Source organism: Cyprinus carpio, chromosome A19 (genome assembly GCF_018340385.1).
Source record: "Cyprinus carpio isolate SPL01 chromosome A19, ASM1834038v1, whole genome shotgun sequence".
NCBI classification, from domain to species: domain Eukaryota; kingdom Metazoa; phylum Chordata; class Actinopteri; order Cypriniformes; family Cyprinidae; genus Cyprinus; species Cyprinus carpio.
The window spans coordinates 16,101,432-16,114,889 of NC_056590.1; the positions used below are offsets into that span (position 1 = coordinate 16,101,432).

Consider the following 13,458-nt stretch of genomic DNA (forward strand, 5'->3'; position numbering starts at 1 on the left):
TCATTGTACAACTTAATGTATTTGTTTGTCTCTCTCTGGCTTTTTTATATTCGCTGTAATATAATATGTAAGATGCCATCGACATTAATAAATGAATAAATAATGCGTCTTTGTCCTAATGTTTGGGGGGAAGGGGATCGAGCTTCTCATGCATTAGCTGGCAATGTATTAATACACCCACTTGTCTCAAACCTCGTATTGAAAAGGTCGATGCATCAGCAGTTCACATGAGTCGTGTTTGAACGAGTCATCACACAATGCATAGGTTGTTTTTTTTCAGTGAGTTTGTTTGCAGCAATTCTAAACGCTTTACAGCACAACGAAGAATTCCGTCACCAGGGTAACAATCCATTCTCGCACGCTATTGGGTGAAACGCAGCCGGAAAGCTGTTCGCTGTTATGGAAGCTTCGTTGCTAGAACAGATGTCCGTCTTTTATTAATGATTTTCTAGTTTTATCCAGATTAAATCAATCGTACCGCTTACCTTTATGTAAAAGACACCACGCCATGGCCGAAAAGTTTGATAATCTCGAAGAACACCTCGAGAAATTCGTCGAAAACATACGACAGCTTGGGATTATTGTCAGCGATTTCCAGCCCAGCAGTCAAACAGGACTCAACCAGAAACTGTGAGTCTAATTCTGTTCATTTCAACACGACTCTAATACCTTATATTGGGTTGAAATAAATAATATCTGGAAAATCATGGCGATTTTGAGCTTTAGCCTTTCTTGGCTTGTTATCAGTAACGTTAGTGTTGTTAAAAATGTTTTGGTTATTTATTTCCTCAGGAACTTTATGATCACAGGACTGCAGGACATTGAGAAATGCCGACAGCAGCTTCATGATATCAACGTACCATTGGAAGTGTTCGAGTGAGTATTATATTACATAATAGATATGCACAATGAATATTTCTAGCTGCACAAACCTCTTGAAAAATTCATGTTAATGGATTTTGTTCATTTAAAGAATGTTTTGCATGCTCTTTATTCAATTACCCTTCTTTTACTCTCATTTCTACGCTGTTTAGATTGTCAGTACCTCACTCAAGAAATGTGATGCGTCACATCTGTGTAAAGACATGAATTGCCATTACTAATTATTGATGTTTTGCACAGGTATATTGATCAGGGTCGTAACCCTCAGCTTTACACAAAGGAGTGCTTAGAAAGAGCTTTGGCTAAAAATGAGCAGGTTAAAGGAAAGATTGACACATTGACTGTGAGTACTGCTCCAGTGTTTGCATTCAGAGTTCAGTTTTACCATCACTGACTAATTTGGGAATGATTTCTTATAGTGATTTTCTCTAATTTGGGAATAGATTTCTACTGTGGATAGATACTTTCCTGGAATGTTTTGAATATTACAAACAAAGGATCTTCATCTAACTCTCTTTTGTGGTTTCTTCCCTCCAGAAATTTAAAAGTCTCCTCATTTCTGAGCTGGGCAAGGTTTTTCCTGAAGAGATGGCTAAATATAAGGCCATTCATGGAGATGACCCTCCTTCATGAGTTACCAGTGCCACACAACACTTCAATCGCAAGATGTACATATGTTGATATTAATATAACATGTTTTTTTAAGGTTGAATTCATCAGTGAAATATGCAAATTTTTACAGCTTTTTCATCTTTGTATTTGCCTTTGTAATTCACCAGATTATGGATTAAAAACTGGGGGATATTTTGGGACATCCTTGAAACAGTGCAAAGCTTTTTTTCCTCATGCATTGTAATTTTTCGCAGCATAATTTTTACTTTTTTTTTTCGTTGAATAAATGATTATTTTGTGTAATGGTAACCACCATTCTTTTTGGTTATATCAACCTCTTTGTATCTGATTGTGAATGTATAATGTGTGTCAGTGAGCTGTTTATACAGCCTTTTTTGGGTGTTTGTTTTTTGGTTGGATTGGTCCTAGTGGCCTCAAGTTACTTCCTGCTATGCCCTCTTTTGCCCTGCCTTGTAATCTCACACTGCTTGTCTGGTGCTGTGATGAAAATGATTCGAAAGTGTCCTCCTTTAACCACATGAAATTATTTATGATGAGTCCTGCAGCTGAACTGAGAAGCAACAGTGAAGACCTTACCCTAGTTGACAATTTAAGGATGACAAACTAATGAGAACTCAGACATTCTTCATGAATGTCTCTGAACAGTGAAAGATAGGTCCTTAGCAATGGTAAAGCTTTGTACTTGGTTAACAAAGACTGGAGGTTTAAATATTTGTCTTAATCTAGCCCTAACCCTACCAGTCTACTAATACTCTACTAACACTCTAATGAGATATGTAGGTGCAGCGTTACTTATAGTCAGCATAATGTGTTAAAGGGACTGTCAAAATAAAGTGAAACCACAAGGTTACTTTATAGTGTGTCAAGAACGTATTCATTTTACCCTGCCAATATTACTTCCGGTAGATTTAGACACAAAATGGGCAGTCTGTTTTTTTCTGAAATAGATGATTGATTGATAAACAATGTGTGGAACAAGGTCACCAGAGAAGATAATTATCTTCTCTTAGTTCTCCAATACTTATTCAATTTCTGAGCTCCCCTGTTTCTTAGAGATAATCTTTTGTAAGCATCCAAACAAAAAGCCTGTAGTGGGAGGAGAGATGTAGTAGTGGTACACAAAGAGACACTTATAAAGGATGCAATTTCTTTTTTGCTTTCTCGGGTACTTTGAGGGGTGGTGTGCACGTTCTCTCATGCATGGCATCCTGCAGGCTTTGTTCAGAGCATCGATGTTTTTGTGGGTGTATAGTGAACTCATCTTGTGACTCATGAGATGATTCATGCTTTTTTCTATAGTATGACCTTCATTTCACCAGACACCTCTTCCACCTCTTCTCACCGAGGAACAGTGATGCAGACTTAATCCTGAAGAAATGAATGCGTCACTACTTATGGTGTTTTAAGCCATCCATCTATCTATCTATCTATCTATCTATCTATCTATCTATCTATCTATCTATCTATCTATCTATCTATCTATCTATCTATCTATCTATCTATCTATATCTATCTATCTATCTATCTATCTATCTATCTATCTATCTATCTATCTATCATTGTGTCATTAATATATTATACATTTTTTATTATCCAATAGAAAAACCTCTCTGAGAATAAAATATCAGTTTCAACAAATTACACAGCTTGAAATTCATATGATTTAACAGCAGTAAATTGTACTATTACATTTAAAGTCATGGCCAAAAGTTTTGGCAGTGACATAAATTGTGTTTTGCAAAGTTTGCCGCTTCAGTATTTGTAGATTATTGTAGAAAAACAATGATACGCATGCAAGTTTTAAAGGCTTTTATTGGCAAATATATATACATAAAAAAAAAAAATCTCAGTGTAATGATCTTCAAGCCACTTCTTTATCACTCTTGCTTTGTGACATGGTGCTCCATCATGCTGGAAAATGCACGCATCATCACCAAAATTGCTCATGGATCATTGGGAGAAGTCGCTCTTGCAGGACGTTTTGATACCATTATTTATTCCTGGCAGTGTTTTTGGGCAGAGAGCCCACTCCCTTTGTTGAAAAGCAACTCCTTACATCGATGGTACAACACTGGACTCATGGTAGCGTTCACCTTTTCTTCTCCGAGAACAATCTATTTTCCAGATGTCCCAAACAGTTGAAAGGGAGCTTCATAAAAGAAGAGAACTTTGCACCAGTCTTCTGCTGTCCAGTCCTTGTACTTCCTGCAGAAACTTCAGTCTGTTCTTGATGTTTTTTCTTGAAGAGAAGTGGCTTCTTTGCTGCTCTTCTTGACACCAGTTCTTCTTGGCGTACAATCTAATAAATATGATAGTGATTTGACCTGACTAGTACTCATTCACACTTTCACATGTGCTGCTGATATGATAAGTCAATTAATGTTAGCTGGTCATTTTGTGTCAGAATCAAAAAAAAAAAAAAAAAAAAAAAAAAAAATTTGTGAAAAGTTAATTTTTTTTGCCAATGAAGCTTTTAGCAATTATTTAAAATGCATCTGATCACTCCCACACAATAATCTAGAAACAATGTGAATGTACACCACAGCAGCTTAAACAGCAAACTTTGCAAAACACAAAATTTATGTCACTGCCAAAACATTTGGCCATGACTGTATATATAATGTTTGTTTATAATATAATAATATTATTATATTTAAAATATTTAAAATGATACTTTGATAGGAGGTGTCTTTCATGATGTTTCAGTTTGTTTATTATCTGCAAGGTGAACATCGTGAGTCAGCTTCTTAAGATCGCATAGAAAATATATTTTTGGGTAATATACTGATACTTGCCTTAGAAAACTCACATTTGCTGCTCTGTTGGCTCATTCTTAGTGTGACATCAGGAAAGCAAAATTACTTTTTTTTACATACCGATGAATTGGATAAACAAGAAATGTTCTCCACAAATACATGTGTACAGCATCTATTAGAGGCTTAACTCATAACAAATATGCTCCTTTGATCTTCATTTTACACGTGACAACCAGCATAAGTCAGTATAACCAATGCATTGCAAACCTTTGATAATGTTATCATAATGATTTGTAATGCTAATGAAAGGTGCTTCAGACCAACTGTGGTTGCAGTTGTGTGTGCAATCCTAAAGCGCTCCGGACAGTTTGATAATTTTTTCCTCTTGATTTAACACTTTCAGGACAATCACCTCCTTCTGTGAAGCGGTCATGAGGAAGTTAAACCTTGTAGTAGTACACACGGCAACGTACCCCCCCCCCCCGCCTTCTGCCGATAAAAGACCAAAAGCCACCGTATAGGGGGACGAGAAAGAGGGGCATGTGTCGAAAAAGGAACTGATGCATATTCAGCAGACAACACACACACATATGTTCTGAGCAAACTGCTCATCCCCATGTGTGTTTGAGTTTGTCATTCTTTTTTTTTTTTTTTTTTTCAAAGGTTGCAATAGCTCTGAATTAGCTGAAATGGATCAGGTTTAGCACGTGTGTGCAGACATGCATGCTAATTTCAAAGCAGCTGTACCGTGTTGATACTTTAGGTGCAAAAATATCACCTCAAACCTTAAATTTAACATCCCTTTGAAAGCACTTCAAATGTAAGTTCTCTGTAAGTTTCCTTGGTGGTTCTTCAGCTTTTATGCATTATACAGACTGGTCAGCATGTACAACTTTCACGACCATGGAGTCATTTGGAGGTAGAAAGTGTAGCCTTGAGGGTGCTAAAAGAGAAAGGGCAAGGCTGTAGATCTCTCTGGTCTCCATGGAGATGGACGTCTTGCTCTCTTAATCCTTCCCTCATTAAACGCGCCGAAGGCACAAAGCCACGGATGATCATGTGATCCTGTATCTCCCTCTTTATCTGGTGAAAACCAAACTATATGTTGCTAAATCACCCGTCATGGATGAATGTTAAGTAAACAGTACAGAAGGCCATGCAATATTTGTCAGAATGCATTATGGTTGCAGACTTTTTAAGTGTGCGCAAACTGGAGGTTGCTACTGTCTTTTTGAGTAAAACAAGTAAAAAAAAAAAAATTGAGGCCAGCCCTTTATTTTAGTGAACTTCCTGCTTACATTTACATTTTATATTTATTCATTTAGTAGACGCTTTTATCCACTGTTGACTTACAAAAGAGGAATACAACAAGCAATTCATCTTAATGAGGCAATAACTCAAAAAGTGTTTTACTTAAGATTATATGAAAACGAACAATTTTATATACAGTATTTATTTATTTTTCTTTTGATATACGTGCATAGATTAATGGTAATGTGCGCTAGTAAATAGTTTTAATTTTGATTCCATACTGACTTTAAAGTGGATGAATTTAAAGATGCATCTTTTTCAAAGGATTTTACCATGCAAACTGTGTAACAGCTAAGCACACCACTGCTACTAAAAATATCAGAACAGTTATTGACAAAAGTCAGTTGAGCAGAAGGTTGGACTACTCTTGTCGACAAAATGACCATCCCTAATTTGCAATGACATGACGCAGAGTAAATGCAGAATTTTCATTTTTAGGTAAACTGTCTCTTTAAGACACTGAAGTGACGCTTGTTTTCAGGAACCTCCTTTTCTTTTCCAGGAAGGAGAGAGGCTTTCAATTGCTCATCCTGCAGCATTCATTTGAATATCACAGGCCCATTTGGATTCAAACCTAATTTCTTCCCTTCCTCACTGTCTATCTTTCCTCAGCCCCAGGGCTTCTTATTTAATATACAATCAGCATGATTTCCTGACAAAGCATCTAGCGCATTGCACAGGGCCAGACACAGAGGCTTACGCTGCTCTTTGAGTTCCCACAGGCTTAATTAGTGCTGTTTGTTGACAGCTTTCAGGTTTCAACCACTGTCCTCCTGTAGGAGTAATAATGGTGTCATGTTAGTAAATGTAATGTAAAATCTATCAGTGCCCATCCCTGTTTCACACAGGTACTTAGAGATGAGTGATGTTGGCAGCTGGATAATTAATATGGGGTCTACTGTTTGTGAAACTTGTTGGTCGTCCACGCAGCTCTGCTGGGGTTGTGTTGCATTTCTCACACCTCCTAATGTGATCCACACAAGTGTGATATCATATAACACAGAGAGAGGCATTCAGGATGTTGTCCTGAACTTGTTCTCCTCTCAAGGGATGATTCAGTGTCCAATTAATGCCAATTAAAAATCTGAAGATTTTAAAGGGAGTGCAAGATCATGCATTGTTCAGTATGTGAAAAAACAAGCATGTACTTGGAGGTGAAAATTTCTATCCAAAAATGAAAATTCTGTCATATATGTAGTTCCAAATCTGTATCAATTAATTTTTTTCTGTGGAACATAAAAGGAGATGGTTTTGAAGAATGTTCACGCTGCTCTTTTCACTTACAGTGAGTGAAGTGAACTGGAGTTACATAATAAAAGTAGTCTTATACCAATTGTGTGATATCCAAGGAACTGACCAAGCAACTGACGTTTGTTATTTACTCTAAACATTCCCACTTCATTCACACTTTTGGATATTCAAACTTGGTTAATTGTGAACATTTAAGAGAGACACACAAGAACCAGCGATGTTTGCCAGCTTTGGGAATGTTTTCATATGAAAATTTGTATCTTGTGAATCAAATAAGAATCTTGTGAAAAAAGTAAGAATCAAGAATAACCCCATCCTTAAACATAACCATCTGTCAGCCAATCGTAAAGAATGCATGAATGAAATCGCATGAATTTATATGAATTAAACACCAATGTGTCAAAATGTTAAATAGTTACAGATTGCAGTAGTAGCTACACACTTCATGTTCTTCATGATTTTCTTTTTTCTGTTTTATGACGTGTGGCAACCAGCATCCTACTGTGTTGGAGTGTCAGTCAGATCAGTTACTGGAACTGGATTATTTACAATATTGTCATATGTTAAGCATCATTACAACACATTATTAGAATATAGTAGTTTACCAATATTATGAACATGATATTATATTTTGTCTTTTAGATATTGTGGAATTTCATTCAATATCTGTATTCCGTTTTCCGTGACACCTCTACTTATTAAAAATATGCAGATGAAATTATTTTTTTATTTACTGAGCAATTTGTTTGCATACATACCATATGGCTTTTCTTTCTGGCATTCTTTTTCATAAATGGTGCTTTTTACATTGTGGAAAAAAATCCCCATTTACTTTCATTGAATGGAAAATAGACTGGGACATTCTGCTAGATTTCTTACATTTTTTCTTCATTAAAACAATTAGGTTTGTACTCTGAACAACATTATTTCTTATTTGATTTAGAAGTCTCCAGCAGAAGGGGCCGTAATTAGCATGCCGTAAATGCCAACTGGATGTTAATTTTTATTTTGGGTATAAACTGCACGGTGTCGTAAGGACAGATGCTTATGTGAGCAGAATGTCCCCTTTGGATCTGAAAGGACGATGCCAGACGTACATCAAGCCCCATAAATGTCTACAGCATTGCCCTGCCTTTGTTTTGCCATTTGCGCCCCACACTTCTCTCCCTTTAGGTCTGTGCTTTATGTGTGTGGTGTGTGTACACACCTCAATTGGGACATAAACCTCATGTACCACTTTAACCTGGAGAGACCTAGTAGACCTGGAGGACAGTGGAGGAAGGGGACACTGTGTTTAAATGGTCAATGAGTTACTGCAGACCATTACAGAAGAATTTTGCAATGATGATATAGAAGAAGAACCATTTCGGGTTCCTCAAAGAAACCTTTCAGTCACCAGTTCTCAACAAAATAACCATTTTTTAGTGTTGAAGAACATTTTAATCATCAAAAGAATCTTTTTCCACCATAAAGAACCTTTTGTAGAATGGAGGTTCCATGATGAAAGGTTCTTTATGGAACCATCAATGCCAATAAAGAACCTTTATTATTTATTTATATATTTATTTTTTTTGGAGGGTACCTGAAGTAATTTGTCTTAATGGTAAAAGGTATGGTGGGTACTTTTCTAAGATATCCAATTTAAGATTTTATTAATATCAAGATGACCTTGCAGGCAGGTACCATCGCATTTCCTTCATAAAGTGAAAAATGAAAAAGTCTAATTCAAGTGATTTTTTTAATGAGGGAGCAGTCATTTGGGGGTTGTGGCTGGCCGGGAGTCACCCATCATGATTCAGGGACCCCTGCATGAATAGAGTTGGGGGGAGGATATGGACGCCTGCATGTCTAATACTCTGAAACAGGCACATTGTATCCAGCTCATGCCTCGGGATCTTTAGGGTGCAGCAGATGTGAGTTATGCATTGCCATTTGAACATAATTAATCTCTGTCTCCTCTGCTCTCTGCCCCCCAGATCATCGTACAGCCCGTCTCTGTGTCTTTGCACACTTGCACACGTGTCCCACAGGGAGGATGTGCGGGGGGCAACCTCAGTTTGATTCTGCACAGATCTGACCGTCATCAAGTCTTTATGGGCTTCAGCTGGAAGGGAGGTGGGAGCATGAATCTTCTTATCGTTTCTTTTGCTTGTGGAAACCGGCAGAAGCAGGGCAGTAACCACCGTATTATATTGATGGGGTGGGACACATTTTGATCTTTGATTTTGTTCTTTGCAAATCTTTTTCTGTGATTTCAGGGATGCATGGTGTTAAAATTCTGACTGATGCCGATGACTTTCATGTTATTGCCGATAACTGATAAATGACTGATATTAAAAAATTGATACTACTACTGATTTTTTAGTTTTTTTTTTGCCATTTTTCAAAAGTTTTAAATACAGAAATTAAAACTAAGGCATCACATTATAATATGTAGTATGTAAAATGCATATTAATTTGCATATTCATCGCTAAAGATTACATTAACTGTTATTTTTGAAGATTAAAGTGGGTGTTAGATAACAGAAATGGTAATGTATATGAAAAATAAGGAATATACATTTATCATACCCAATTAAATATCCAATTGATATACTATGATTTAAAGAAATTAATACTTTAAAAAAAGATGCATTCAGTTTTAAGACATTTGTAATGTTTATAAATTTTTATGTCAAAATAAAAAATTAAATGTATCACACAGTTTCCTCCAAAAATATGACAGCAACACAAACTGTTTTCAGCATTGATGATAATAATAAAAAATGTTTCTTGATCTGCAAATCAGCATATTAGAATGATTTCTGAAGGATGTGGCACTGAAGACTGGAGTAATAATTGCATCACAGGAATAAATTACATTTTAAAATATTTTAAAATAGAAAACTGTTTTAAATTGTCACAATACTTCAATAATATATTACCATTTTTACTGGATTTGTGATCAAATAAGATAAGAGTCTTCTTTCAAAAACATATAAACAATGATGAATTATTGTCTAATGTCTAGTAATATGGGTCCTGAAGCAAAACCAGTTAAGGACAACTGGGTTATTAATCTTTCATTATAAGACTTAGTAATGTGTGTTTTATTGAATGATGCAGGGGATTTTTTTGAATTGTAAACAGAGATTCCTATTGCTATGCCCACATGCACGACTCAATCCCACATCTCCCTTAAACTCAAGGACCAGTTGGTCACAGTTGCCCACACTGATTGTAGGTGTGCAGTAAAATGGATAAATTCTACTAACAACAACAGACCCATACAAACACAGTGTGTTTCTACACTTTATAGTGATTTTTTCCCATTCATTATGAGGCCTATACTGTGTACGGATTAAAATAAGAAGTTAATTTTGCTTTCCATTGTACCAGTATTTCCATATATTCTATTGTGAAAGGTTTATTGTATTAAGGGATGGTCTTGTTATTTTCTCATCTTTGAATCAATAGTATCCCTAGATTTTATTTTCTATCCCCCTCTGATCCTGTGATTTAATCCTCAGTGCCAGTTTTCTATGAAATTCCCTAGTTCAAGGTTTGCCTTCCAAGTGGCCAGCTGCTTTGTAAGATGACTATAACCATGGCTCTGCTGATAAGTATTGATTCAGTTCTCAGCCATGATTTTCACCATCAATCTTTACTTTTTCTGGGCGGGATGTTCCCCAGTGGGCTGATAGAGCCAAATCTCCAGTGGTGAACTATTGCTTGTGCTTCCATTGTTTGCCAAATGTATCATGGCACGTGGGATTCCTGCCACAGACTTGCACAGTATGGTCTGTGTGAAGAATATACAATGAACAGACTTAGGACTTCCTTCACTAGGAAGTTCAGAAGAGGTAATAAAGGATAAAAAGAAAAGATATTTGTACGAAAATGTTGAATCCTGATATGAAATGCTCTTATGAAAGGTCAGATGGAAAGCTATTTAAATAACTAGTGCATGACGGTGTTCCTTCCAAAATCTGCATTCTGTCCATCACAGTATTTGAGATTAGGATTAGTGCTTCTTAAAATCCTAGTAGAGTTTTTTAAAAATATCATGGCAAAAGAGTTCCTCTAGTGTAGCATTTCCAGTAGACTTTTGTAGTGTGCATGGGTTTTGTATCTAATATCACCAACAACCCTTTGCGCTTTGGAAAAGAAAGCGTTTTTGTGACAGTTATCTTTTGACATTTTGTCCAACCCAGACATCACTCAGCATTACTCTGGTTCCCTCGACAAAAACTAAGCAATTTTTCCATTGGCTTTTGAATTGCAGATAATAAATTCTGTGACCAACAAATAATAAGTCTTATATGTTTCCTTTCGAATGTTCACTCTCATTATGTATGGGAAAAACTCATGACTCGTGTCCCCCCTCGCTAGTCTGTGGCCTTTAGATGCAGCACCCAGGGAGGACGCCACTTTTATTTTTCCTTTTCTGCTGAAGCCTGATTTGTTCACGTTTGTGTAGCTGCACAAACCAATAGCGCTTCAGCCCGCCAAAAGGCTATATAAATCGGTGTGTAGCGCCATTCATCAGATTATTCTCCTTCAGCGACGAGGATCATCTCTTCACTGACTCTTCTGCAAGAAAGAGCTCCACTGCTCAGCCTGCAAAGCCCAGCGCAGCAGCATCAGCCTCAGCGGAAGACGGAGCCTGGGCTGAAACAGCAAACCAGGGCCGGTGAAACTCTTCCCCTTCCCCGAAGCGTCAAGGTCCCCGCCCACGAGTTGTGCTGGACCCTGAGCCGGCGAAACTGTCCTGAGGCGCTAGAGAGGAAAAGGAGGGCACCGGGCCCCGTTCTCGCCTCGGCCGGAACGCCTCCCCCCAAAACAGCTCACCTTCACTCCTCACCTCTTTGAGCACCTCTGAGAGATGGAGTTTCATTTCAGCGGGTCACGTCCTGCAGGATTTTTGCAGCGTGTGCCCAAATATTTTACCTCTGTGATAGCGGACCCACATGCTTTAAAGAGCAAAAATTCCTTATCCTCTCTCAATCACTTATATGAACGTAGACTCCCCGCTTTCTCAAGGGGAGCTTCTCGTTTTGAGAAAATAAAACCTCTTGCCTCCCATTACACAGCTTTGGGCAGCCATTCCGGGAATCTTGAGATGGGTTTTTGAAACAATTTGACGAGGCTACTCGCTGCAGTTCGCTCACAGACCGCCCCGCTTCAGAGGCAGTGTTCAAACTTCTGTCCCGGACAACGAAGCTATTGTACTCCGGCAGGGAGGGTGCAAGCACTGCCTGCAAAAAGCGCTGTGGGAAATAGTGCCCCCAGCGAACAGCGAGTCAGGCTTTTTCAGCCACTATTTCCTCGTCCCAAAGAGATACGGCAGGCTCAGACCCATACGAGGGAGTGGCCTATCAGTATGCAGTCCTTCCGTTGGACTGTCCCGGGCACCACACACTTTTATGAAGTGCATAGACGCGGCTCTGTCCCCTCTCAGGTAGATTGGAATCCGCGTATTGACCTACCTAGACGATTGGCTAGTTTTAGCCAGATCAGAACGGGAACTGAACGCTCACAAAGAGCTGCTGCTTAGTCACTTAGAGCACCTCGGGTTGGTCATCATCCCACGCAAAGAGCCAGTTGTTACGGTTCTAGACTCCGCCCTAATGCGGGTGTGGATCTCGCCGGATCGGTCCCTGACAATTCAGCGATTGACGGCTTCCCTCAAACCGGGGACGATACGCCCCCTGAGGGTTTTTCAGAGGTGCTCGGCCTCATGGCCGCTACCGCTGCCGCCTCTATAACTCCCCTGGGCCTGCTCCACATGCGGCCCCTCCAGTTTTGGCTAAAAGCCTGAGTCCCACCCCACGCTTGGCGGTTGAAGAGAGATTTACCGGTCAGGGTGGACTGCCGCTGTATAGAAGCTGTGGCCCCTGGAGGACCACTCGCCTGTTTCAGACAGGAGTGAGGATGGGCGTGGCCTCCAGAAGGAAAGTGATCATGACAGACGCGTCCAACTCCGGGTGGGGCGCACTGTTGGAGGGCAATCCGGCATTCGGCGTCTGGATATGTGTGGGGTGCACTTTTGGAGGGCAATCCGGCATTCGCTTCTGGACATCCTTAGCCCTGTATTCCTTCCTTCCGGTCATCAAAGGCCACCAATGTCCTGGTCCGTGTTCAGACTGCATGACAGTGGTGTCTTATATCAATCACCAAGGTGGTCTCAGGTCTCACGCCTTATACAGATTGGTTCGTTGCCTTCTTCTCTGGGCACAGAAAGAACTCCTCTTGCTAAGGCCGGTTCATGTGCCGGGCAAGATGAACCTGGGAACGGACATGCTGTCCAGAGGCAAGGTAGCCCCAGGCGATTGGGCGGTGCATCCTCAGACGGTACAGCGAATTTGGGCGGTCTTTGGGAAGACAGAGGTCGACCTTTCTTTACCTTGGAAGACAACTCTCATTGCCCACACATTTTTCTCGATACGGTAAGACGCCCTGGCCCACGACTGGCCCAGTGCTCACCTGTATGCGTTTCCTCTCCCTAATTCCCCAAATCATCTGGAGAGTCAAGGAAACTAAATGCTCCCTCCTCCTAGTAGCTCCGCTCTGGAAGAACCAGGCTTGGTTTCCAGAGCTGATGCAGCTGGTGACGATGGCCCCATGGCCCATCCCGTTGAGGAGG

The 13,458-nt window shown here is 39.4% G+C and overlaps 1 protein-coding gene across 1 annotated transcript; it reads left to right on the plus strand.

Annotated features, from left to right (window-relative positions):
- The first annotated feature begins 361 nt into the window (after positions 1-361).
- LOC122133937 (mediator of RNA polymerase II transcription subunit 10) lies at positions 362-2,987 on the plus strand. Its single transcript, XM_019124557.2, has 4 exons — positions 362-630; positions 793-876; positions 1,123-1,225; positions 1,420-2,987. Exons 1-4 carry the CDS (start codon positions 509-511, stop codon positions 1,513-1,515), a joined length of 405 nt encoding a protein of 134 aa, XP_018980102.1. The 5' UTR covers positions 362-508; the 3' UTR covers positions 1,516-2,987.
- The last annotated feature ends 10,471 nt before the right edge of the window (positions 2,988-13,458 follow it).